We start from the raw sequence: 27,332 nt of genomic DNA on the forward strand, positions 1-27,332 counted from the left end.
GCTCTCTTTATTGAGAAGCACTCTCAGTTGCCCTTACTTGTAAGTTATGTAAATAGTCTTTGTATAAAGTTTTCCGAGTTTTCTTCCTCCGATCGTCCTCGTCTTTTCTCCGGCCAAGTGAGCCTACCTGAATCCCAACAGTGCGGAGTTTTACGTTAAGAAATCAGCACTGCGCCACTTCAACGCTGCTTAGACCAGAGTTCTCATGCGCAGCTTTTTGTGTTCTCATGATGTCGCATGGTCCATCGGGAGTGAACCTCGAGCAGTGGCGCCCATTTGCAGGCCCTACAGGCTCCTGTAGATGCCCATGCATATGTTTGTTGACGGTTCATTCAATTCCCAAAGGACAGCTGACACAAGTTACGACTAGTAGTTCTGTGCTAGATCTCACGCAGATTAGAATACGATCAGTCCCACACTTGTGCGACAATTTGGGGGCCCACAGTCGTTGCGCCAGTAACGCCTCACCGGGCAAAGTTGTGCGTCCTTTCTCGGTTTGGTTTATGGTTTAGGGGGTTTAAGATCCCAAAGCAACTCAGGCTATGAGGGACGGCGTAGTGAAGGGCTCCAGAAATTTCGACCACCTCGGGCTCTTTAACGTGCACTGATATCGCACAGAACATGGACCTCTAGAATTTTGCCTCCATCCAAATTCGACCGCAGCGACCGGAATCGAACCCGCGTCTTTCGGGTCAGCCGCCGAGCGCCATAACCACTCAGCCACCGCGGCGGCCATACTTTCTAGGGTTTTTTTTATCGAAATATATAGATACGTATATATACACTAGCAAGCCAAGGACTATCAGAGTTCTTGTTGATCAAATTAACTGAACTTCGTTTTTCAATTCCATTCCAGTTCTGCTTTTATTTTTTCACACCACCCCCTCCCCCCTAATGGTGTGACAACGCCGTCGGACGGCGGGTTTTTGCTCCAAAGAGGCTTCTGTGCTGCCGCCGAAAAAGAAATGTCGCATGCTGTTTGTGCCACGACTGAAAAAAACACGCAACCGGAGGAGGTATATGGAAACACTACAGAAACAAATCCGGGTGTTCAGTGCTGCGTGCTTGCAAGCTCCGCGCAAAGTGCGAAGAACAAGCAAAGAGAGCACGATGATGTGCGCGCGTGGCAGTAGCGGCACTTAGGCACGTTTCCGTGGTCGCCGGAGTGATTTACATCGTCGCTATCTCTGCCGCCAAGCTTTGCTCCACCCTGGACTTTTTTGTACTCCTCTTTCTCTTATGTCAGTCACGTCTTAGCCTGAGTGCCGGGCCGCTTAGCGAAGGCAAAGGGCGCGATTTTGGAGACCACGTGGGCGCTATTCTGTTGTTGCTGCCTGTTCAGGCGAGGTTTCCTTTTCTCCCTGCTCGGAGCCCATCTTGTTTTCGTGTGGTAATAACCATAGTGTTTATTTCGCAGCATAAAATGTAATAAGTGAAAAGAGAGACACAGGGGGGGGGGAGAAAGCAAAGTAATAAAAATAAAACACGAAAGCAACGATAACGGAGTTGTAAGTCTTCTGGCGGGATGAAATAATAATTTAATAGTAGATCTATGGCAAAGAATGGGCAGAAATATGCGTTTCTTGGCAACACATTGTGAACAAGGGTTGAGGAAGGAGCCTCAGGGTGCTTAGCCAACGTTTTGGCAGGACTTTTCTTGTCTGGGCAAAGCGAACATCACTGGCGGGGGTTTAACAGGTCTTTCGCTCCGAGGAGGAAGGTGGACCGAAGGAAACGATAAAGAGGATGCTGGCCTCTTTATTACTTCTTTTCTACATAAGAAAAAAAAACCAACAATACACTGGCCACTTCTGAGTACTTCAGACGGGATCCTTGCCTTTTCCTTAAGAAGAAATGTGGCTGTAAAGATGAAGCTTAAATTTAATCTCGAAACTAGAGCTACCTCGAAGCCTGTTGCACCCCGCCGTGTTGCTTACCATGCCTGTTACATGCGCAGCGATGACACAGGAAGGGAAAGGTCTATATAGACGGCGTCCCAGCTATAGGCAACCAAGCTTTTAAAAAGAACTGAATCTTCTAGCTCCGTGAAACCAGCTGAAGGCTGCTGACTGTCACGTGGTGTGGTGTGCAGTATTTTTTCTGTTCACGAAAGTAAATTAATTTGTGAGTAAAAATGAGCTAACCTCCTAATTATTGGCTTCAGGAACAAAGTATTTATTCGGAAGTTGTAGATCGTGTTGGAAAACGAGTGGCCGAAATGTCGGCACCAAGATATTTATGCAGCTTTGTTTACCGGCCTACAACAAAGCTACCACGTGACGGCTTCTGGTGCATCTGTCTCGCTAAGTGCATACGCAAAGCGTCGTCGGGAACAGCTCTCCAAGGAACAGTAGATTTTGTCTCTGAGATGCGTCTTATGGATTTTTTTAGTCATATTTTAAAGCCGGTAAAAAATACTTTTGCCTAAATAGTACCTTGGAGCAAACATTTTAGCCAGCTGCTTTTGAAGATAAGCTGCTACCACTGATTGGACATTTTATTCCTGAAGCCAGGAATTAAAAAGTGAGTCGTTTTTTCTTTACTAACTCACATTTAGGAAAGAAAAAAAAACTGCAGTCTAGACCACGTGTCTCTCAGCTGCCTTCGGTTGGTGTGACTAGGCTAAGACACTCTGTCCTCTTTGAAATCATGGTTACCTTTGGCGGGAACACCTGGTATACAGCCCTTCGCTGAACGCGATGTAGCTGTTAAAAACATGATAATGGCGTCTATAACTTTTCCTGCGCCCGCGTCACAATTCTGCGTCCATGCATGCTCTCTTTTGTCTTGGCCCAGACCCCTAAACTTCCTTGTACTGGGCGTTCCCGTGCATGAGTGAAAATAAAGGGTGACGTGGGTCGTTCGACCGTGCGCTGTTGTTTCAGGAAGCATTAGTGCGCATACAAAAATCTATGGCAGACCGCCTCCTCAATGCATTAGCTTCGCAGAATCTCGCCTTCGGACCATTTATTGCGGTTCCCGCGTACGGTGCGGCTGCATCATGAATGGGAAAAGCATAAGAGGGGAAAGTTCGGTCACTTGGGAAAAACAGCAGCCCCTACTTCACCCGTGAACGAAATGAACGATCAAGATAAGTTGGCGCTCATAGGGGCACCGAATAAATAAGAAAAAAACAATGCAGTAGAAAAGCAGGGGCGTTGATAAAGCAAGCCAGTGCAGGAAACACAAAAATAGAACACTGAACGCTTGCCCCTAGAGAGAGAAGAGACTGAGAGCGATTGTATTTTGTATCGCCCGTAGGATGCAGCGCCTAATGGAAGAACGCCAAGGCTTGGCTCGTGCCGTGTATGTTTTTGCACGTGACGAGCCCGACAGGATCATTTAGGTTTTACGTCAAAGGCGGTTGTACAGTGCAGTTTTTTTTTAAGCACAGACTACGTGCACGCTCAGGTGCATAGGCCGTGGGTGATAACTTATGGTGCGGCCTATACACGCTATCTGGGCTTATCGGGTGGAGCCGGCTGTAGTCTTCACAGGGCTGCATACATTTAGGGAGGCCGGAGAATTAGCTATAGCGATTCGGAGTGAGAGGACGATGTGAAGCTTTTGTTGCTATAATTCCTTTCTCCCGAGTTTGCTTCGCACGAGGCCCTAAGACTCGACGTGCCAGACATAAAAACAAAGAGGGAGCTAAAACAAAGGAAACGGCTCTATCGCGTGCTGGGGGAAAGAAGACAAAAGCGTGGTGATGCAAATGTGTTTGGGCACGCGATGTGCCGCCCAAAAAATAGCGTAGCAGGTCTCCGGGGTCTCCGTCACTTTCCACTTAACGCACACACCTAGCACCAGATGGCGCGACGTTGACAGGAGGTCGTTTCGCCTTTCTTACTTATTTATTCTAATGCCCACTTGGGATACTTAGTACCGGGAGAAATATAGAGAAAGGGGCCATGCTCTGACCTATGTTTGCCTAGAGAACTAGACACAGTTGTCTTGGCAAAATGCTTGAAAATGGCTGTTGGCTACACGGCGAATTTCCTGAGGGGCTTGGCCCGGGTAGCGGTCGTCTGGAAGACGGCTGATATCCGGCGCTGCAGCATCACCACCCTGTTTACTGGGAATTTTAATCGGACAGCGACTGTTAGTGTACTAGAAAGCGGAGGAGGAGGAGGAAAGGCAGGGGGGTTTAACTAGAAGAATAACCGATTTGCTACCCTGCTCAGGGGGAAAAGGGTGAGGGAGAAAAAGATCAAGGAGAAAAGAGAGTTTTATGAAATTGAAGTTGATCACTATGCAAAGCCACAGCGTTCAGTAAAGTCACAGCCTATCGTGCAGGCCAGAAGTCCTCAAGCAACGGAGCAGTGCCTTGGAGGCCTTCACCACCGACGATCGCCAAGTGCTAGTGCTACTAGCACTAGTAGTGCTATATTTCTCTCTAACAGACAAGGGAAGAGAAAAGAGCGGCTCGTTATGACATACGTGACAGAAGCCAATAGTCACCGACACCAAGGGTCAAGAGTATGTTCTTTCTATTTAATTTGTGGTGTTGATCAATAGAAATTAGTAGGGTAATTATTTTAAAGATAACTGACTAGAAAGCAGAAGAAAAAACAACCACATGCCGCCAGTGGGACCCGGTCCCACGACCTCCGAATTCCGCGTCCGGTACTCTACCAACTGAGCTACGGCGACGGCTTTCGAGTCTGCTGCTTACGGGGTATTTATGTGTAGTGTAACCAAACCTTGAGAGTGTTCACCACCACAGCCCTAGTTCATTGCGGTGGACGTAGTATGTCCTGCATTACTGCGAGTGCCATGTGGGAACATGATCGAACGGTGAGGGCGAGATTACACACATAAATATCATATCACCGAAAGCAGAAGATTGGACAGCCGTTGCCATAGGCCAGTTGGTAGAGCGCCAGACATGAGATTTCGAGGTCGAGGTCACACCGGCGGCATGTGCTTGTTTTCATTCTGTTTTCTAATAAATTATTTGTAAAATAATTATCATATTAATCTTCTATTGATGAACACAGCAAATTGTGTATAAAAACACACTCTATGCTTCTTGGTTTTGGCGACTTTTGGCTTACGCCATGCATTTCTTTCCGGAAGAACATACGAGATGTCTCGGGAATTTTTTAAAAGTAATTTATTTGTTTGGGGCCTCTTTCACCAGTAGAATCAGGTAAGAGTACAAGAAGAATATTCAGGAAGATACCACTTTATATTGTGACAAGAATTAAGCAAGACCGGAGTGCGCCACTGCATTCCCAAGGCGCGAAAAAAATGGATATTTATTAAAGAAGACGCAGCGCGCATTCTTCTTGAGTGCACGTTCAAGAATCGCAGCTTTTAAAGCGTCAGACCAAGTAAAGTGAGGAAGCGAAAAGCTGGTAATAGCATGCAAATGCTCTGGCGCGAACTTCGTGAACGAATAATTTTCGCAGTAAATCAATATGAAAATTAGCGCAAATTCTCTTTATCAGGAAGGAAGAGACAGCAAGCTCCACGCGCATAACCCTTCTGCGAAGGCTCTCTGGCATGAGTGCTCAGACAAAAAAAAAAAAAAAAAGTGACTCAGGAAAGCAATTGAAGTGACATGGAACTAAAAATCCAAAATATTGTATCGACCTGCTCGGAGCTTGACTCATGCCAGCAGCCTATGTGTCCGGCTTGAATGTCAGAGTCGATGAAGTAGGCGGCAACGGCCGCTTCGTTGGGCGGCCCTTGGCGCAGCAAAAATCCGATCTGGCAGTTTAGCGTTCAAAATATCGATTGTCCGTCGTCTTGAACGCGAAGAGTCGTTTTCATCTCTCGTTGTCTCGAGCTTGGTACGTCAATTTGAGTGAAACGGCACTAGGACAACCTTCTTTAAAAACGAAATTTGTTTTCTGAGCCGGCGGGGTGTGTTGATAATTTCTAGCAATCTTGATTACAGTCCAAGAGGGGTTCGCGAAGGAGACCCTCTGGTACGAGAGTCTGCAATATAGCTCGCCAAAGGCCTCAAAGGCACTGTGTCAGTCAATTGTATACCTGGAAAAGAAAACAAATGAAAAGAGCAACTACACATGACTGTCCTTGGCGGGACTTAGGGTGACTTGGCGTGGAGGAATTTTCGAATCCATCGATTATTCTTTTTTTAGAGTATATACGGAATGGATACAGGAAAAAAAAACTATTTCTGAGCAGGAAAAGAGATATGAGGCACGGCGGTTGAAGTGCGACGTTGTGGTACTGTGCACAAGGTCGTGGTCTTGGTTTTTGACTTTGGCGGACGGATTGTGATGAAGGCGCAACGCAAGAATACCAGTATACTATGCCCCGCAAGCGCACAATCAAGTCTCCTCTCCCCACCCCACCCCCAACAACAACAAAAAACTCGCAGGACTGCTGCGACTACACAACGCGAGATTCAGCGATAGCTGTTTAGGCGTTTAGTCACGTGACCACTGATATAGAGGCCACGTGATACCCCACTGCACTGGCAGGCGACTGTTCCAAACAGAGCCACCCGTAGGCTTATGCGACCTATCGGTTATGCCGACTGCGGCGACGGCGACGAGAAAGCCAGGGACGGGTGCCTGACAGTTATCGCTGTAAAAAATACCGAGCTATGCTTGCCGTATCAGCGCATGAATCAGCGAAAGCTGTTATTGGTTTGGTTTATCCGCGTAGCCTTGCATTCTGCTATGGAACCAACCTCAGGTAGCACATTCCTCCATCCTCGTTATAACCTCCTCTTTCCACGGTAGCACCATACTCTGGGGCTTTCCCATGGTAACCAGAGCCCGGTTGCGCATTCCTACGCTCTCGCCATAACCTCCCAAGCCACTAGGGCATCCCTCAATCCCGCCTTCTCTCCCTTCCCTCTCGCACAAAGTAGCAATCAGATTGCCTCTTAAAGAAGGAGTCTTAATGGGGATGAAAACGTAGGCACGTCTTTGCCAGCATCCATTCGTAATCGGAGCGCCACTGCGCAGTCGTGGCAGGCTCCTGGGTTGTACACAGAGCAAATTCAACTGTAAAGTGTCTTCTTCAAAACTTCAATGCAGAGCGTTTTCGGGCGGCCTGTGTACGATCCCGCATCAATGGTACTTTGCACTCTGAGGTACCCGCCGCGGTGGCTCAGTGGTCAGGGCGCTCGGCTACTGATCCGGAGTACCAGGCTCGAACCCGACCACGGCGGTCGCGTTTCGACGGATGTGAAACGCAGAAAACGCCCGTGTGCTGTGCGATGTCAGTGCACGTTAAAGATCCCCAGGTGGTCGAAATTATTCCGGAGCCCTCCACTACGGCACCTCTCTCTTTCGCTCTCTCAGTCCCTCCTTTATCCCTTGCCTTACGGCGCGGTTCAGGTGTCCGCCGAGATGTGACAGATACTGCGCCATTTCCTTTCACCAAAACAAAAAAAAAACACCTAGACGGGGCTCGCTTGATGAGCGTCGCCACGTGGCTGCCAAGCGAGTGCCTCAGCTGTTCTGTGGTGGCGCCCTGACCACAAGTAAAGAAGAAATAGTTAGCAAGTTTGCAAACCACTACGCCTTTCTTTTTGCTGTCACTTTAAGCATTACTGATGATGTTCTTGTGGCGCGCTTGGCGTCGGTGATAACGGCGCTTTCTGATAATGGGTACACGGTAATAAGTGGTCCTATAAACTTGGGCGAATTGGAAGATGCAATTGATCGACTGCCGCTTTCGAAATCACAGGGATATGACGGTCACTCAGGGGAATTTTACGAGGCATTTAAATCTCATTTATCGCCTGTCCTACTCCAAACTTTTGAGGCCAGTATTGTTGTTGGAATTTCGGTACAGTCATTTATCAGAAGTGATATCGTCCTATAATAAAAACTGATGATAAGAAAAAACTCCGATTTGTAGATGGCTAGACCTGTTTCACTGGTGTGTGCCTGGACTGTAGCGCTTGTTGTTCGCGACGCAGTGTTTTGCAAAACGTCCCTTATTACACTAATGTTCATTAAGTGATTTTCGCTTACGTTCTCGCAGATCGGCTGCAACTTGCAATGTCTTTTTTCAATGGACCTTATCAGACTTGTGGGTTTACAAGACGGTCAATACAGTATAATCTATACGTAGCGCGTGCGGTGTTGCAGTATTGCCGAGATAGCGGTTGGAGTAACATACCGCAAGTGCAGACGATATCCCAGTGATGTCCACTGGTTGACCTCAGTGTGGTGCTAGTATATACTTTCACCAAAATTTTAAGCAACCCTTCGTTGTACACCATTATAGGTGCTGTCATAGTATTTCTCTTTGCATACAGCGTACATGTTTTAGTCAATTTGGAGGTTAGCTTGCTATAGGGGCTCGGACTAATGACATATGCACCTTCAATTGCATGCTTTCTGAGACTACATTTTTCCTTAATGAGCGGTTGAGGTGTCCACTGAGATGTCGATATGCGCAGTTAGAAGCTAGCTTGCGACAGGTGTGAGGGCACTCGGCTACTGATTCGGAGTACCCGGGTTCGAACCCGACCCCGGCGGCCATGTTTCTGTGGAGGCGAAACACATAGGTACCCGTGTGCTGTGCGATGTCAGTGCATGTTAAAGATCCCCAGATGGTCGAAATTATTCCGGAGCCCTCCACTACAGCACCTATTTCTTCCTTTCTTCTTTAACTCCCTCCTTTATCCCTTTCCTTATGGCGTGGTTCAGGTGTCCGCCGATATGTGAGACAGATACTGTGTCATTTCCTTTCCCCAAAAACGAACGTGAGGGATCAGGGTGTAAATGGGTGGTGAGCGAAGATAGTGCATGTGCCATCTCTGCCACAAGTAAGCAGGCAACAGGGTTTGGTTGTAAACCCTATAGTGTAGCCATTAAGTCATCCCTAAAGACCAAAAAGGTTTTGAATGGTGAGAGCAAAAGTTCTCTTTGCCTTACACAAATTATGCGAGCTTAAAGGATTCCGATACTCCGCTACAGGGCTGAGAAACAAAATTGGTTGCCTGTTTGCTTTTGGCAAACACGGTACACATTACGCACACTGGGTGGGCACGACCCTATTCTGCTCAGGAGCAGTACAGACGCCCCTGTGGGCGGCAATATTGAAAGGATGTTTCAAAAAGCTTTTTCAGCAACGATTGCGCTTCATTTTTTATTTTATCCAATAGTCGTCGTTGCCTTGAGAACCGACAAGATTATCAACGCCTCTTCGCAGCATCCATTCTTCGAGATGAGCTTCGAAAACAATGCGTAAGTAGCTGTGACAGACTCTCAGCAGAAGAAGCTTGAAGCGTTCATATACTAAACAGGAAAAATTTACAGATGACAACGATAGTGGGTAATGCTAAATAGGAGCGCAGCTCTTCACACGCCGCTTGCCACCGCTGGCAGATGACGTGTTGCGCTGCTAGTCACGCTCTGGGGTCTTACCGCGGCAGCCACCTCCTGAATGTCCATTCCTCTGCTCTGGCTGGGGCAGGTGGCGTTTCGCTCTGGCACTACCTGCCAACACGCCACCTGTCAGGCAGCATGTTACGCCGACGACGCCGACGCCGAAAACGACACGGAGCGCAGGAACGTACGCCTAAGAGTTTAGCTCCAAAAACATCACGGCCGGCTTAGCTTGGGACTAATCGCAAATTATCGTGTGCTAGCGCGGTTAGCCCTGGTTTATCTGGACTTTCTATATTTTTACTTCATTTGAACTGACTGAGCTTGGTTGATATATCATATGACGTAAATTTGCGAGATATTGCGTCATTTTAGACTTGTACTGCAGTGGAATTGGTCATTCTCTTTATTCATAGATCCCTGGGAGTCCTCATACCACCACTCCTGGCGCAGTGGTGCAGCGGTTAGGTGGCGCGCCAGTACCCTGCGATGGCAGGGTAGTGGCGCACCCCACACACACACACACACACACACACACACACACACACACACACACACACACACACACACACACACACACACACACACACACACACACACACACACACACACACACACACACACACACACACACACACACACACACACACACACACACACACACACACACACACACACACACACTCTCTCTCTCTCTCTCTCTCTCTCTGCTTCAGTGGACGGACGGATTGCTCGCAATCCGGTGTGCAGGCTGTGATGACGCCACAAGGGCATGTGACTTAAGCCTGTTCACCATAGCAGGTGGACCACCTGTCAGAAGCAGGCATTAGACAAACAAATTGACAAATTTTCGGCGGAGCGGAAACCGTAGAGCTAGGGCGCGAAGAAATCCTCATGCACACCGTTTTCTCTTACATAACCACCGTGCCAATATTAGGCAAGGCATTCAATCGATCTATTTATTATTTTTGGGGCAAATCAACATATAAATAACGCCAAGATGGTGCGACAAATTCACCTTTAATCTTGAGCTTGCTTACGGCGCGGCAATGTAATTTCGTTCTCCAGTAGTAGTGAACACAGACACGAGAGCACTCCTCAGTAGCCAAGAAGTGAGGACGGAGTACAGCATGCGCTAGGCCTCTGATCCATCACTTTATCTCTCCTTCTACATCGTATACACGCACATTTCGCATGTCAGATGGTTAGGCGTCTCCGACAGTCAGAACACCTGTCTTCTATGGCTGCAGCCTTCAATGCTCAGTCGCTGAGTCCATAAGTATGAGCAAGTTCCTTCCATTAGCCAAGTGGTGTCCTAGTGCGTCACTTACGAACACATCAGTGTCTCGAAGGTCAAGACAGGAGCGGGGACAATTGTGCAGAAAATCTCTGACGGTCTAACAATTCCTTGCTCGTAGACAAGACCTGAGCGCGTATATTACAACGGTTCGTTTCACTTCGGCGACACTCATGCTTGTCTCTTGCCGGCTGATTGATCATGACATAATCATAATTCTGTACTTGTACAGTGCTCAGCATGCTGGGCAGTCCCATCTGAAGCTGAGGGAAATAGCCACTGGGGCCATAGTTCGGCGAGATGTGTTCAATGGCGAAAGGGCCTCGGCAGATGTTTTATGAGCTGGAATGCAATAAACAGGCTGGTAAGATGAGCGTGTCTAGTGCGTTCGGGCCAGGAAACTCAGACCCATACAACGCGATATGTATATATGATGTCACTTAGGGCCGCAAAAAAACCGCTAGTTGTCTTCTCGAAAAAAAAAAAGCGCCTCCAATCGCCATCAGACTCAGTGTTGCTGCACTACTATCAGTGTAAAGGTCTCAGCACAGGTCTGCTAAAACGGTAGCTCGTCGGCTCTGCAGGTAGCCACGAAGAATAAAAAAAGAAAATGGTGCCGAACTTCAAAAACACGATTATTCAAGGTCATCCTTGATCATTCACCATCCGTGTTTGCCCGAAGGTCTGACTTACTAACGGGCTGCTTATCCTGGACAGCAGGACACACCAGCTCGCATGAGGGCCACTAAAACATTATTTTTAGCGCATTCCACTGGATACTTGTTGCTGTTCAAGCTGCAGAAGTCCGGACCCCACCGTATTCTACGAAATGCACCACAGGTTGAGCAAGAACTACCGAGTAGTGAAAGAAGCAGTGTAGTTACAGTGCCATTCAGCCGGTGGGTCACGGTCACTTTTCGGTCATGCTGTCACTTGTGGCTGTAGTCAGAGCCAAGATTTTCAGAATTCGACATGTGTCGGCAGAGGTAACCGCTGGGGTTTGCAGGGAAGTGTCTTTCACTAGGCATTAAACAGGTCCTCCTGAAGCCCGCGTAAGTTCAGCCAACGTTGCAGTCTGCTCGGTCAGAGGACTCCGTCACCTGACTACACTTGCCTGCACATTTTCAGCGCAGACAGCAAAACACGCTGCATCTCCACGCTGCATCTCTTCAGTCACCTGTTTCCATCGAAAGCGCCAAGGTGCACACTCGCGCACAGGAATGGTGAGTCCATAAAAATCTGGAAATTTGCTGCCGGAAAGAGTATGATTGGCTCTAGCGTTTATTTATCAAAGCACACGTCGCGTTAGCGAATCTGCACCTGTCTTTGGACATTCTTTCTCTGGCTTCATGTTTAATGACTTCACATGGAGCCCTTGCGCACTCGAGCATCTTTCCGTGGTACTCCCATTCCCTTAAGTTGCCGTAGCGCCAGCATAAATAAGGCCGTAACTTATTCACACAGGTGCTCTTAGCACTTGGAACTTCCTTTGATGTCTGTTTAGGGCCGTTGTTTGCCGCGAAATTTCCGCTGTGGCCTCGAAACAATCACAGCTGTCCTAGAAGCCTTTCACTTCGGAACTTCGGTAGCTTTCCCTCATCGCTCTGGTGGCCGGGGTGCTTAAGGTCCTTTGTTCTTGCCTGGTGAAGCGCACCCGTGGTCTTTTGGTTTGGGTGCCAGTCTCGGCTGTGGGAGGTGTTTGGTTTGAAACCCACCGCCGGACAACCACAGGTGAAAATGGATGGAAGCGCCCCTCGGCCTTGCGCCCGGCTTTATTCAGGGGTGTGCGCTTGGGAGAGGCTCAGTAGACACTGCTGCGCCCTTCGGGGACCAAGCCCGCTTTCAAACAACCTCGTAGCCTACTGAAGGTGGCACCCTTCGGCAAACGCGGTTAAAACTCGGGTAAAGTCCCACAACTCGGGATCTCGGCTGATTTGTGAAGCCTGACGAGATGAGAGAAGACACACGTTTTAGTTCGTTTTCTTCTCCCCCTCTCCTTTTCTCCTCTTTCTCTTCATACTTGGTACATTGTTCCAGCGTAGGGCTCCGTGATGTGTTCCAGTGCATATCACCCTTGGACACCCGATGCGGACGTGGCCTCCGGCGAAGGGCCGCAGCTCGACCAGCGAATGCATCGGACGCAGGGCTCCGGGGGCTTTCGTCACGTGACGTAGGTTCCCGAGCGCCCCATGCTCACGCTGGTTGTGCGCGTTCTGCTCAGGCGAAGCGTCGCATTGCGCTGTGGTGCACCGCGTTTCCGGAGGCACCCGAACAGGGCGTCCCGGAAGGACACCCGGAAGGAGCGAGACATGAAGCCGTAGACGAGCGGATTGACGCAGCTGTTGAGGTAGGAGAGCAGGTGGAAGCAGGTGCGCAGCGGCTTCAGGTAGGAGTAGTTGAGCGCCGAGACGCTGCCGAACGCTGTGAGCACGTTCAGGATTAGGATGGGTGCCCAGCAGAGCACGAACAGGGAGACCACCAGGATCAGCATCTTGATCACCTGAGAAAAAACATGTTGAAGATGTAACATTCTCACTAAATTGCCTGATCACTCAGGACACTGATAGCCAATCGTCTATCAAGTGCAGACTGTAGCGGACAGGTTTTTCAGTAGGCAGCACGTTAAAGTAACGTGAAGTAACCTTCCTCGCTACTGTGACGGCCAAGTTTACACTTAGGAGCTTTAATTCAACTGTTGCGCTCAATATATATGGTTTGGGTGGGATTCTAGGTGAATGGTGAACCGGTCTCAGGCAGGAAATGATCTCCGCCAACCTTGTAACTACTTCGCATGAAGCGTCTGGTGAGCTGCCGTGAATGCGGAACGAAGCTGCTAAAAAACGGAGAAATTCACTGTAAAGATCAGCTTTTCTGCACTTGGGAAGCTACAGAAATAATTGACTGAGGAAATGAGGAGAGTGTGCATCTTACTTGCTTCACAGTGTCTTCGTCAGCACGTGATGGTTTGCCGACCGTTCTGCTTTCCCCGTTGGCACCGAATCCGTGTTTTCCCGATGTCTTTTCCAGCATCTCCGTGCAAGCCCTGCGTCAGCAGCGACCAATACTTCAAACTCCCTTCTATGAGATACAGTTCTATCAGCTACCGTCCAGTTAACGTCCTCGGTTAGCAATGTTGAATCATACAAGAGCAAGATGTCGGGCTGGTTCGCACCAGATAACTAAAAGAACAGCGCCAGGAACAAGATGAAGAGTGTGTGCATGCGTGCGTGTGTGTCGGACAAACATCGAACAAGCCCAACTCAAAATTTTCTGTCGTGACATAAGACCTTTTGTTGCACTTTGGGCAGTGTTCTTGTTTGAGATATTTGTGCAGTTACTACAGAGTCCAGTTCTGCCGCTACCACTGAAAATGTATAATTAGGAAAGGACGATAAAAGTTTTGTCTTTCGTTACCGACTCTAGGAAAGGACGATAAAAGTTTTGTCTCTCGTACCCGACTCTGTTGGATTTTTCGGCTCGGATTGTGGAACAATCCTGGCCTCTGTTTGCGACGCTAGTCTAAACGGCACTGGATCGTCTCACAGAGACACATTCGGTCGCTGTCAAATCGGGGCAATGACTAATCCTCAGAAAATTTTTTACTTTTCTTCTGTGCGGCTTGGGAAAAAAAGAGAACAGGAGGGCTGCGGCCGGGGGCTTACATGCCAGAGGTGAGGTGCGCCCTCTCTCGCACCACCATCCATAGCTGGACGCATATCTTGGCGTATGCGTAGCCCATGACCAGCGTGGGTATGCACAGCACCAGGATGAGCATGTAGATCTCGAAAGAGCGCCACGCGTTAGGACTCGTCTCGTCTCGCATGCACCAGTAGGCGCGTCGCCGCAGGCCCATCTCCACGTGCACCTGGGTACATCACAGAGCAAAGACAGAGCGGTCACAGTCAAACATCTTGGGAGTAAGGCAAAGCAAAATGGCTGATGAATTCGTCCTGGTACACCCCCTTCCGACTCCGTGAACATTATAGTGCACATGGGTCTTTAAACCCATAAGAGGGTTCTCGCACAGCTTCCGCCCTCGCCGTTCGATCAAGTTCCTACGTGGCACTGGTGGTAATAGAGGACGTACTACGTCCGCCGCTATGGACGAGGGCGGAGCTGGTGAACTCTCAAAGTTCGGTTACACTACCCATAAATATCCCCGAAAGCAGCAGATTGGACAGCCGTCGCCCTAGCTTAGTTGTCAAGCACCTGATGGAAAATTCGAAGGTCGTGTGTTCGCATCTCACCTGCGGCATGCGGTTTAATTTTCTTCAGCTTTCTTATCAATTATCTTTAAGCGACAAAATAATTACTGTTAATCTGAAATTAAATAGTATCACGCTATAAAAAATGTTCCCTATGCTTCTTGGTCTCGGTGACCGTTGGCTTCAGTCATACATGTCATAACGAGCACCTGTATTCATTCCCTTGTCTGCTAAAAAAAAAAGTCAGTTCGTTTTTAAACACACGTATCAATTCTGCGCACTGTTACTGGAAATCAGAGTATACTCGCCCTGCCCTGACAGTCATATTTTCAAGAGCAGTGTAGCAATAGCGGTGATCTCAGCAGTCTTCCAAGTTGGTTACTTTGTCTACATCAGCTTAGCGCCGCACCCCCAATCTCCGCTCCTTTCAAGCGATTAAATAATTTGGAAGGTTTTCCGCCTTCCCACTGAGCTTACTTAATTTTTGTATTTTTGTACAATGCAAATCGTTTTACAGGTTCAAGTAAAGGGAAAAGAACAATGAACATCAAAGGAAGAAAGCAGCATCATTCGGAGCTCTATATAAGTCCCTCTTCCTACACAATTTGATTTAAAAGTGGTTTATGGTTTATAGGGGTTTAACGTCCCAAAGCCACTCAGACTATGAGGGACGCCGTAGTGAAATGCTTCGGATATTTCTATTCTGTCGCGTATATACAGGGTGTTTCAGCAAACAGTCTCGAGCATTCATAGAACATTCATTTTCGTTAAAAAAAGAAAACCTCTTCAGGGAGAAGCTAAGGACAGCGGCGTACGTTAGTAATACTGAAAAAAGAAGTGTTAATTTGCTACATAATAAATAAAACTTAATAAATTTCTTATTAGCCAAGTTTGGCTGGCTCCCTTACTGATTTATTTCCACCCTCGGGTGGCAAAATTTGAATTGCCCCAGGGCCACATCTTTTATGTTAACATTAGGATTACACCCGCGATACAGTAGCGGCGCGGGAGAGGCCATTATTCTTATTCATTTAGCTGCCTCGACTTACCATTTATCATTGCCAACGGTTACCCGTGGTACAGCAGTGAAACGTGGAGTCCACCTCTTCGGACTCATCTACTATATCCTATTGCCAACGGCCAGTTTGTAGCGACAGACAAGACGACGACGTATATGTTTTCAAGCGACGAAGAAGTTCTCTAAAGCCCTGCATGGCGAGAAAAACGTGTTCTTTTTTTTTCAGTACAAAACCAAAACTGGGCGTATGAGGAACGCCGCAAATCTATCGCAAAAGCAACATAATAATAATAATAATAATAATATTAATAATAATAATAATAATAATAATAATAATAATAATAATAATAATAATAATAATAATAATAATAATAATAATAATAATTGGTTTTGGAGGAAAGGAAATGGCGCAGTATCTGTCTCATATATCGTTGGACACCTGAACCGTGCCGTAAGGGATGGGTTAAAGGAGGGAATGAAAGAAGGAAGAAAAGGGGCCGTAGTGTAGGGCTCCGGAATAATTTCGACCACCTGGGGATCTTTAACGTGCACTGACATCGCACAGCACACGGGCGCTTTAGCGTTTTTCCTCCATAAAAACGCAGCCGCCGCGGGCGGGTTCGAACTCGGGAACTCCGGATCAGTAGTCGAGCGCCCCAACCACTGAGCCACCGCGGCGGGTAGAAAAGCAACATCCGCTGACTGCGTGTTGCGGAGACTGCGGCGCCCAATTCGAAACGTCTGTGGCAATTTCCCCACCTAAGAAGCCTCGGCGCTCAGCCTAGACTACGGGCGCCGTTATCTTTTGCTTCGTCGCTTGGCGCAAAAGAAAGGGTAGTCATCGCCAACTAGACGGCTGTCGATTCTACGAGCTCTGATAAGCGCGCCTGCAGTTTTTTTTTTGTGTCTGCCACTTTTGGTGTGGCTATCAGACGGGCTAGGCATGAGGCCCCATCATCCGTTCATTTAGTCACCAGGTTTTGCTGCTGTTCGGGTGTGATCGCGGCGTCTTAGGAAGTGCCTCAGAAATGTTTCGTCCGCGAAGCAAGAAGCGTTTGCTCGGCAGTGGCTGTATTAGGCAAGTTTTCTTGTGGTTTAAAAAAAAAGCGACCGCCCGTTGCAATGTCAATGTCTCGAGTTGCTTTTATGCACGGTAGTGTCAGCCCATCCATATAAGGACCAAAACTTAAACGTCACAGCGTGAGTATTGTGAGGGAGGCATCGCCAGCGCAAGTCTTATACTCCGTTGCCAAGAAAGTGGAAATTGTGATCGCTATGTGAGCGCGCAAATGGACGCGGAGTTGGCCTCCAGACTCTATGCTGCCAAACGTCGTGGCCTTCGTGTGCCTACTCGTCGGACATTTATATAAATGTTTAATCGATCTTGGACCACTAAATCAGTCCATATTCAGATAGGGAAGTGACCGGGCAGTGCAGCCGATGATTTTGACATCGATACCCTGTCGTGCGTCTCCGACAGGCCGGAAGCAAGCGCCAGGTAAACAGCTAGCGCTTCAGTCTGGAGGTCACTTGCAAGGCACAGCTCCCGCCCGTCTCATGTGCGCCTTCATCAGAAGGTGAGTACAAATAATTTTCCAAAACGGTTTGATTGCTGCAAGCGGTACCTGATTCAGTGCAATGAAAACCCGAAATTTCTTCACCGAACGCTTTGGACTGACGGGGCCCAATTTTGCAGGGACTCGAATATAAATTTGCAAAGCGCCCATTAGTGGTGCGACAGGAAAGCACACTAGCTACATGAGCGTAATAACCAGGTAAAATGGTCAGTAAATGTTTGGTGTGGCATTTATAACGACCGTATTGTTGGCCCTTAGTCATCGACGGAAACCTTACCGGAAAGAAACACACAGACTGCGTTCTAAAGGACGTTGCCTCTGATTTTGCCTGAGAGTTGCCACTGCCGTTGAAAAAAAAAAGCATGTTGATGATGATAATAGGTTTCCATGGCGCAAGGGCAAAAAGTGGTTCTAGCATGACGGAGCCCCGCCGCATTTTTTGCGTCGATTCCGCAATGCGTCTGCATGTTCTTTTCTATCCAACGAATTGGGCGTGGTGGAACCACAGCTTGGCCCCCTAGGTCGCCCGTTCTATCCCTCTTGTATTAGCTTCTCTGGGGGATATGTTAACAATGAGGTTTTCAAAAAGGAGCCTGCAACCTCCAAGATCTGGAGCTATGTGTGAGAATATCACTTCGAAACGATCCAGACAGATGGTTAATTTTATTTGCCGGGAACGCCATGAAAGGCCGCCTTCTTCTGCGCATCGCAATGGACGGAAAGCAGTTTGAGAACGCCATGTAAAAATTGTGTGTTGCCGCCATAAATAGTTTTTTTTTCGCGAAATGCCCGAATGCAGCTCGAAACAATTGAAACAGTGAAATATACGAATTTTGTTCATTCATTTTGTTGTATCGCTCGAAACTGCTAAATATCTAAGGTCAGGAGTTCCTAATCATGGGTTACCACTTCTTACAGTGAGGCGCGTGTGCGCCTGCATACACCAACGGAATTGAGGCAGCTGGTAGGAGAGAGAGAGTGAGAGAAAAGGCAGAGGAAAGGCAGGAAGGTTAACCAGAAGAGTGTTCCGGTTGGCTACCCTGCACTGGGGGAGAGGGATGACGGCGGCCGTAAAAGAATAAGTAGACCAATGCGGTCCATACCAAGCACAACAAGCAATGACACACGCACTGAAAGTCACCGGAGCTGTAGCCTGCACACCTTGAGGGTTGCCGAGCGCAGTGACCTCAGTAGAACTATGTTCGCGTTACAGTGCCAAAAAGATTTAAGGGTCTTTATTTTGTAATCACCCATTTAATTCTTTTATTTCCTTTGGCCGTGGCGTCAGTGCGATGGAAGCAGCAACAGGTAGGGTAGCAAACAGCTAATGGCAGACACAGCCAGTGGGATCGAGACGCCACCGCTAGCAAGCCTAGTTCCGCGGCACACAGTCTGACTGAATCACACGCACCCCGCCGCGCCAGTTCGTCGCACGAAGGGCGCCCCGTTTCTTTGCCGTGACTGAATTCGCGGCGATAAAGCTCGCCAGGCCCGTCAAACGCGTCGTTGTGCTGCGTCAGTCGCGGTCGTCGGTCGGCCTGTGTGATACGGACCCGAGACAAGTTTCTTCATTTCTACTCAAATGTAGCCGCCGCAGCTAGAGTCGAAACCGCAGACGAAATAGCTGAAGAAAAATAGCTGAGCCGAGACTCGAACCGCCGTCGTTTGGTCGTGAGCCGGATGCGGTGCCCCTCGACCACTGAGGAACGTTCGTTCGATTTCGTTAAGGGAGGCCTTGTGTGCTGAGGCAAATAAAAGAAAAAGATAATAAGTAATTAAAGTAGTGTCCGTGTCTGTGAAGTGATCTTCAATGAGGGCCCCAGGTCGCTGAACGAACTCAAACCACTACCGCGTCATACCTTTCAGGTGGACCTTAAGTGTTCCTCGAATTTGTTTCGATAAGAAAACTACTGACTCTACTATGCTATCACTGCGGCTGCGTGTGTTTACTACAATTGGGAATTCAAGATGCGGCTAAATATAACTGATCCACTCATCACTGCGAAGAGAAAGAAGTGATGGGGGTCGCAATGCACCCTGGCCAGTCGCCCGCCGGGAGTGTGTGCCATTAAGCCTGAGGACATAATCATCATCATCATCATCATCATCATCATCATCATCATCATCATCATCTTCATCAGTTTCTTCATACTTTCAATGAAACCCTCTTGCTAATATCTAAAGCTCTTTTTCTCTGGTAACAAATAGTGGTATTGCGGCCAAAATGTGCCGCCGTCACAGGCTCCACTAGATAGACGCACGCATCAACACCTCCCTCCATCCCCTTATGGATATAGTCTGATATCCGGCATCGCTCTAGAGCTTGCTCTTCACCGTGCGACTTACAATTACTGCTAAAATGGCGAGTATCAGCCCTAGTAGGTTGTTCATGATGGCTCAACGCGCTTAACCTTTTACAGAACGAGAGAGACAAGGCGCTCTGCGTTGTTGTTGTTGTGTCTCTCGTTCTGTAAAAAGTTAACCACATTGAGCCATCATCGCGTGACACATATTTCAGTGAACCACCATACGGAAAGCTTCCTTAATGACAATTAACATTTAGATATTTATTCCGGCAGTCAAAGCCACCTCTCTACATTTTTCTTAAAAAAAAGCGTTAGAGATCAAGTAAGTCATCAGGGACATTTAGTGACAACTATATGTCTGGACTGGCAACGTATAAGTTAACAGGGCGAATATAGTTACAAGAAATGCGTTCTCCTTGCGAAATGGGCGAAAATAAAAGGCAAGTGAGGTTTCATCGCCACACGCAACATTTGAAATCCAAAGATTACAGTGGCAACCGCCGTGTCGCACCCTCAGTCCTCCTCCCAGCAATCTCCACTGTAGCGGCATTCCCTCTCAGTGCTGAACACAGTATGGCCAGAAGCCACGTATCGACGACGGAGTTCACTATTCTGGGAAACAGCCACCATCCTCTCATTTCTTTTAGAGCTAGAGCTCTGCTACTGGTGGTACAACTTCCGATTTCGATGTGGATGAGACAATGACCTTCAATGCTTCACAAGGTCAAATCGAACTTGACTGTGTGGTGGTATGGCCCAAGCTATATTGTAGTGTACCACGTGATCATATAACTATGACCATTGGGTATCTGACCTTGACCTTTCACTTTGACCCTGACCCTTGAAATTTGATTTGAGACACTGCATCGACAATGACCTTCAGTGCCCCACAAGGTCGAACTGAACTTAACAGCGTGGTGGTATGACCCAGACTATGTTAGTATGATCACGCAGTCATTTGACTATGACCATTGGGCACCTAACCTCGACCTTTCACTTTGACCCTGACCCTTGAAATTTGATTTGAGACAGTGGGCACTGCATCGACAATGACCTTCAGTGCCTCAGAAGGTCGAAGCGAACTTAACTGCGTGGTGGTATGGACCAAACTATGGTAGTATGGCCACGTGATCATATGACTATCACCATTGTGTACGTGACTTTGACCTCACCACTTGATTTGAGACAGTGGAGACCATGCTTAACAGAGCTTTCGCTCGTATAACTAGGTTCAAGCCACGTTGAACCGCAGCCATTCTTTTAGAACACGAGTAGACTTTTCTCAGGGTGGCCGCACCTGGACAAATATAATGGGCAGCGCGGTGAGGATGGCCGCTACCCAGATGAAGATGATCACCCGACGGGCTTGACTGAAGGTGCACAGGTAGCGAGATCGAACCGGATGGATCACCGCGTAGTACCTGGGGAGGAGATGGAGAGAGAGAAAAAAAAGCACATCACCGCTATCTGAACGCAAACCGAGTGCATTTGCAGCACACGTGCTAGTGCGTGTGCATAGGTGGTCGAGAACACAACAGAAAAATCAAGGAAAACGCTCAACACTGAATAGTATACTTAAATAGTATGGTGCCGTACTAACAACTCTGTGTTGCGACAGCTACGTTCTTTACATTTCCCCCTCACTTTTCTCCCGTTGTCCCGATCATCACTTACAAGTGACAATCGGATTTTAAAATTTCTTTGCAACCACCACGCGAGCACACACGCGCACACATAGTGGGGCGCAGTGAAAATGTCGGAGAGCAATCACTTGCCACAGCAGCCATCGGAAAACCAAGATGGTGGCGCGCTGAAGCACTAACCGTTGTCTGAAGAGGCAGTTCGCTAGTACAGGTTAAAGCCCTCCCAACAGTAATTCATTTTGTTCTCCTGAATAAGCGTGGGTGTGTGTCTGCGAATGTAATCTTAGCTGTGTGTATTCAGACCCTTATACTTTCTCTCTATGGAATTTGGAAATTAGTTTTTTAGGAAAAGAAATGGCGCAGTAATTGTTTCACATCACGATGGACACCGTGCCGCAAGGGAAGGGAAGAAGGTGGGAGTGAAAGAAGAAAGAGGTGGCCGTAGTGTAGGGCTCCGCAATAATTTAGATTACCTGGGGATCTTTAACGTGCACTGACATCGCACAGCACACGGGCGCCTTTTTTGTGTTTCGCCTCCATCGAAACGCGGCTGCCGTGGCCGGGTGTGAACCCGGGAGCTCCGGCTCAGCAGTCGAGCACGCTAAGCACTGAGCCACCGTCTATCTGCATTTCCCTTCCCTGTCTTCTCTCGTGTGCCTTTTATTCCCGACAGCCGAAGCTCAGCAGCTTAGGACAGTTGATAGCAGTTGCTGCGGCCGGCGCCCATCTTTTCGTTCTGTTTTTGTTTATTTTAATAAAACCACTGTCACCAAGAGCATACTGGTTAGGCTTAGGAACGACGTGACTCAGTACGTCACCTAGCAACGGGACAGACTCGAGGGCGACATAGGTTGCTTGACGGGGGAACGGTGGCTTAATTTGTGACTTGTTTCTCTACCTCTCAAGGGCCGACACGCAACAAACGGCTTCCTGAAACGTACGAAAAAAGGAGAAGGTGGGCATTAGCTGCTTTCCTCTGGATTAAGCTCGCGTTCCATACACTTTCTCTCCCAACGCCAGGAAACGAAGACTGGAGTGGGGAAGTTCGCGCCAGCAGCAGTGCAGTATAGGGATGGCAAATTGAATTCTTGACGAGATATATCACCTGCTTTTTCTTTTGGCTTGGCGTTTTCACCAGATTGTAATCACTGCGATGAGCCCGTAAATATTCTATGTTGACAATAAAGAACAAAGCGATTTTATCTGAAATTTTTTATTTCTTGTTGTAGCTGCTTTTTTCATGCTTCACCTTTAAACCAGTTACGCACGTGTGGGAGCGATAAGTGTGTCAGGAAAACCAGGGAAAAAAGCGTGAAAATATGGAGCAGCGTAGATTTCTGCACTCTTATCGTCCCTCTCTAACCTTTTCTATTTTCCTGCTTTCACTTGCAATGCCATCGGTTGCCTACATTGGAGCCACTATTTGCAAGTCTAAAGCAACCGCAAAAGATGGATGTCCACTATTTAGACAAAGCGCTATAAAGGGCTACAAAATGTTCTGCAAGATATATTGCCACAGCGTCAATTTAAGTGTCGCTTCAAGCCCTATAGGATTAACGTCGGCAGCCGCCACTTTTCGAAGTGACTGGCCTGCTCTCCGACAGGCCGCGTAAAGGTAGCAGGCACTCAGCTCGATTGGCCTTCCACTCCAGCAGCGACAAAGGTGGCTTTGCGAGCTTTTCTGCAAAACAGGACCGCCAATGAAGCCTAACAGAATGAGACGGAGTCGGGTGGGGGATGAGGCGCGCAGCACTTATGGCCACCTAAAGATGAGCTGCACTACGGAAGCCCTTTTGGTTGCGGTCACGATCAGTAACTGTAGAGCTTCATAAATGTTTTCGACAGCGCCCCTTTCCACGGAGGCCTGAAATTCACAGTTCTCTATTGGACGCGTCGCTAGTTCCACGTGGCTCAATTTTCTTGATCGCCAAGCTACTAGCCAACGATGCTTTGTGTTAGCGGTTTTTGCTACCTCGTAAAAGGACTCTTCCGGATAAGAGAAGGCAGTATAGAGGACTTCCCGGAGTTGTCCTTTTTTAATTTTGTGTTTTATGAACCTGGACGCATACGGCCTAGTGAAGCGATGGTGACGAAGGCATACCAAACAATTCCTTTAGAAGAAATGACAACCGGCGGAGAGGTTATGGCAAGTAATGTCATAAGTGGATAGCTGACGTCTTCTGCAAGACTCTAGAGGTATGACGTCATCTGGTGCACATTTTTGCAGCTAATAGTCTGGAGGCTGCCCGCTGTAGGGCGTACAGTCTGGCGTTATTTTATCGCCATGGCGTTCCTTTCGGCCAAGGCGCACCATGTGACGGCCGCTTAGTCTGGAACAGAAATGTCGATGCAGTTATATAGAGGAATCTTTAGGCTACCTAAGCGCATATTCTTTCCAGCCTTCATCAGAAAAAAAAGCTCCTCTAGTGCACTTTAGTAGGAGTAGGTTATGCATGCTGTGAAGTGATCAACTTCATATTGCATCAGACTGCACGGTTATGCGTAGTGATAGCCCGAATAACTCCAACAGACCTTCTGCAGTTGATTGTTCTTTTAAATTTGCGTTGACCCCAGCTCCGAATCGGCAAGGCGTTTTACTTAGAAATAACAGCAGCTGTTCTTTGATTTTACAGACATTTTGTGACGTCTCAATGTGCGACACGTCTTGAAAAAAAAAAAAGACGAAAAGGGGGGGGGGGGTATAAACACGGGCGTGTTGAATATCCCACCACTGCTGCTCGAGGTCGGTCACTTTTGTGCTATATGACTGCTGTGCTTGAAACGTAGCGAGCCAACCCGAATCGCGAAAATTGCATACCAGGATTCGACATTGTCGTGGCTATGCAAAAAAAAAAGAAAAAGACGGACGATTTAGCGTGGTTAGGCCAAATGCAGTTTAGGTGTGCTAGCACTTCGATTCTCACCTTGTTTTCGGTTCGAGGCTGAGTTTTCAAGGTCAAGCAGGCTTCAGGCGAATATCGGCGTAATCGATGAGTGGGGGCCTTTGTACAAGCGCACTAAAACTGCAGAGGACGCGTAAGCTCCAACATAAAGGTATGACGCGATAGTGTTAAAGGCTCAGTGCCCATATATGTGGAACTGGTGATTCTCTACTTTACATTCATATATCGCTGGGACTCCTCATACCATTTTTGGCGCAGTGGTGTTGAGGTTAACCGATGCGCCACAGATTGTGACGGCAAGGGCTGCCAAAGGTGGAGCTTGTGAGACCCAGGTGGCGCTTCTCGAGTAACCCACGTCGCCAAAAAGATAGTGGCGAAATCCGTTACAGGGTAGTCTTAGTGCCAGCGTTCACCACCTTGCACAAAAGGTGCTACAAGATCAAGTCACTAAGAGTGGTTGACAGAGACAGGGTATCTGCAGTAGCTATACCGGTCTGACTGAGACATGTTCCGGAATTAAACGTGCATTCATGTTTGAATTAAACGTGCATTCATGTTTGTCGCTCCAGCTGCTAGCTTTTCTCAGCTGGAGAGTAGTTAGTCATTATTATACGTATGAGCTCATCGATACGGCTACAAAAGAAAGCTGTCGAGCTTTCTCAAAAACTTCACAGTTCAAGAAAAATTAATTCTAGTTAAGAGCTCAAACCAGCGACCAACAGCCAGGCTGACTCAGGACGAAGTTAGAATTTCGAACAACTGAGATTAAAGGGCTGAAGAGGAAAAGAGACACTTCTAGAAAGTAGGAGCTTGAAATGGGGCAAGAGAAATGAATGTGCTCAATTTCGTGTGCTGCATAGAGTTTTCGGCTGTATGTGTTCTGCGTGTTACGGACGGACCCTAAGGATGCGTTTAGGTTTTGCGCTCGGCCGTCCATGCATACTTCTATTGTCCGAGACTATACATCATTGTGCTGTCGGAGTCATTAATCAGTCTTTTACCAACACTAGGAAAGCCCATCTCGTGTGCTTTAATTAGATGCGGAAAGGATGAATTCTGCGAACCACAAAGGTGCGTGGTACGGTGATGTCAGAGTCCAAAAAGTGCGTGCCTTGAGGTTTAAATATCTCCTACCTCTCGATGCTGAGGAAGGTGAGGTTGAGCACGGAGCAGATCATGGACACGTGCTGCACGTAGAGGAGCAGCTTGCAGCCCAGCTCCCCCAGCGTCCAGGTGTAGGAGAAGAGCTGGCCGAACTTGACCGGCACGCAGAGCAGCACGATGAGCAGGTCGGCCGAGGCCAGCGAGGCCAGGAACAGGTTGGAGATGGAGCGCATGCGCGGGAAACGGGCCACCGTGTACACGATGAGCAGGTTGCCCACCAGCCCCAGGAGCAGGGTGGCCCCGTACACCACGGCGGTGGGCACCAGGTCGGCCAGGTCGAAGCGCCACGCCGACTCCTCGTAGTCGTAGTCCTCGGGCAGGTCTTCCTCTTCCGTGGCCGACAGAACGCCAGCCGTCGACGCGTTCCACTCGGAGGAAGACATCAGAGCGCGGCAGTATTTCGGAAATTGAGTTCTTTACTCCACGGGTTTGGCAGTCGCTTCACATTGTGGAGGCCGCTGTGCACAGCTCAGCTGAAACGAGAAAATGGACGAAAGTATTTGCCTTAGACGAAAATATAATCAAAACCAAAAAATAAAGTAGAGGACATGGCCTTCGTCTGAGTGAAGGTTCGCTAAATATTCTTAAAATAATTCACATATGTTTCTTCACTTAGACAGTTGTAGGTCACAGAACATTGTCAGGACTTGTCAGGACCACCAGGACATGCCACTTTCGAGTACGTACTGTAGAGATGGAGTATGTTATTGAATTGCATTTGTCCATTAATACGGAATTCATGCGAGACAAGCGAGAATGCGGGAATGCAAAAAAGTATATATACCACAATATTAGCAGGGAGAAAAGGTTTTGATGTCAAGATGCGAATTCAGACGCCAACCAGCGATAATAAAGCACACTGCAGTGATTAAAGCACTGGTATTAACGAGAAACCAGTTTAGTGAGTAAGTGCAGTTTCAATTCTTGAAAAAAAAAACACATAAAAGCTTGAGTACAATAAATCTATCAATAAGTTAACAGTAATTGTAAACTAAATTAAAATGAATTCCAGTGCACAAAATTCCAATTCCAAATAAAGACATAACATTGTGAGCGACCCAATACATTGTGGACCCAGATTGATAAACACGCTCATAGCGGAAGGCAACATTCTGGAGGCAAGAAGGAACCCACCCGAACTGCTGACAGTAGTCAGGCAAGTGTCCAGGCTTTTGCCCATGAATTAAAGTGAAGCCTCTCAGGGTGTATATGCACTAGCGCGGTGCAGACAATCAGAGACTGGTGACTCAAGTAACCAAACCCACTCAGTCCTCCCTTGCGCAAGCTCAGAAAACCTGAACAAACGCCTCTAGCTTGCACAGCTGCCACCACATCTCTCGCGTCGCTGAACTCCCAGATTCACCGCGAGTATTTCGAATGTTCTCTATATTTGTTTGGCAGCGACAGGGAAAGGTCGGCGGTAATAACCCTTTCTATATTAACGCAGAATGGCCCGTGGGACTGTCTAGATTTCTTAGAATTGCACGTTTAGGATATCTCCATTGAATTATTGAATTACCGCCACATATCCCGGGTTCCCTCTGACCATCTCGCCAGTCTTCTTATTACCAGGCCGCGCACATCGTTTACAAACACCATTGATGCACATCGCGCAATTCTGCCGTCCCAGTTTACACCCGCCTCTAGACCGACCTCGCCACTTTGGAGCCTGCACAACCTCGTGTGCTTCTTTCAGTACCTGGCATCACAAGTAGATAGATTTTTCGCCGATAGAACTAAAACAAGTCACTCTTGAATATTTCCATGAGCACCATGCAAACCGGGAGCACGTCTACACCGACGGCTCAGAGAACCCTACCAGTTCTTCGGGCTCCGTGGTCATCCCCGCAAGGACTACAGAAACTAGAGTTAGGATAGCTCACCAGACTTCTT

The 27,332-nt window shown here is 48.0% G+C and overlaps 1 protein-coding gene across 1 annotated transcript; it reads right to left on the reverse strand.

Moving 5' to 3' along the window:
- Window positions 1–10,339: 10,339 nt before the first annotated feature.
- On the reverse strand, window positions 10,340–25,912 carry LOC144111403 (QRFP-like peptide receptor). The gene is made up of 5 exons (XM_077644684.1): window positions 25,410–25,912; window positions 21,027–21,150; window positions 14,286–14,488; window positions 13,555–13,666; window positions 10,340–13,123 (listed from the first exon to the last, which is right to left on the reverse strand). Exons 1-5 carry the CDS (start codon window positions 25,820–25,822, stop codon window positions 12,785–12,787), a joined length of 1,191 nt encoding a protein of 396 aa, XP_077500810.1. The 5' UTR covers window positions 25,823–25,912; the 3' UTR covers window positions 10,340–12,784.
- Between the last annotated feature and the right edge of the window lie 1,420 nt (window positions 25,913–27,332).

This window comes from Amblyomma americanum, chromosome 11 (assembly GCF_052857255.1).
Source record: "Amblyomma americanum isolate KBUSLIRL-KWMA chromosome 11, ASM5285725v1, whole genome shotgun sequence".
Lineage (NCBI taxonomy): Eukaryota > Metazoa > Arthropoda > Arachnida > Ixodida > Ixodidae > Amblyomma > Amblyomma americanum.

Excerpts from the sequence above, each read along its gene's own strand:
- LOC144111403 (XM_077644684.1), bottom strand. The coding sequence starts at position 25,822 with ATGTCTTCCTCCGAGTGGAACGCGTCGACGGCTGGCGTTCTGTCGGCC. Across the intron at positions 21,151-25,409 it reads ACCTTCCTCAGCATCGAGAG|GTACTACGCGGTGATCCATC; the intron begins GTAGGAGATATT and ends TCTCCTCCCCAG. Across the intron at positions 13,124-13,554 it reads ACGAAGACACTGTGAAGCAA|GTGATCAAGATGCTGATCCT; the intron begins GTAAGATGCACA and ends GTTTTTTCTCAG.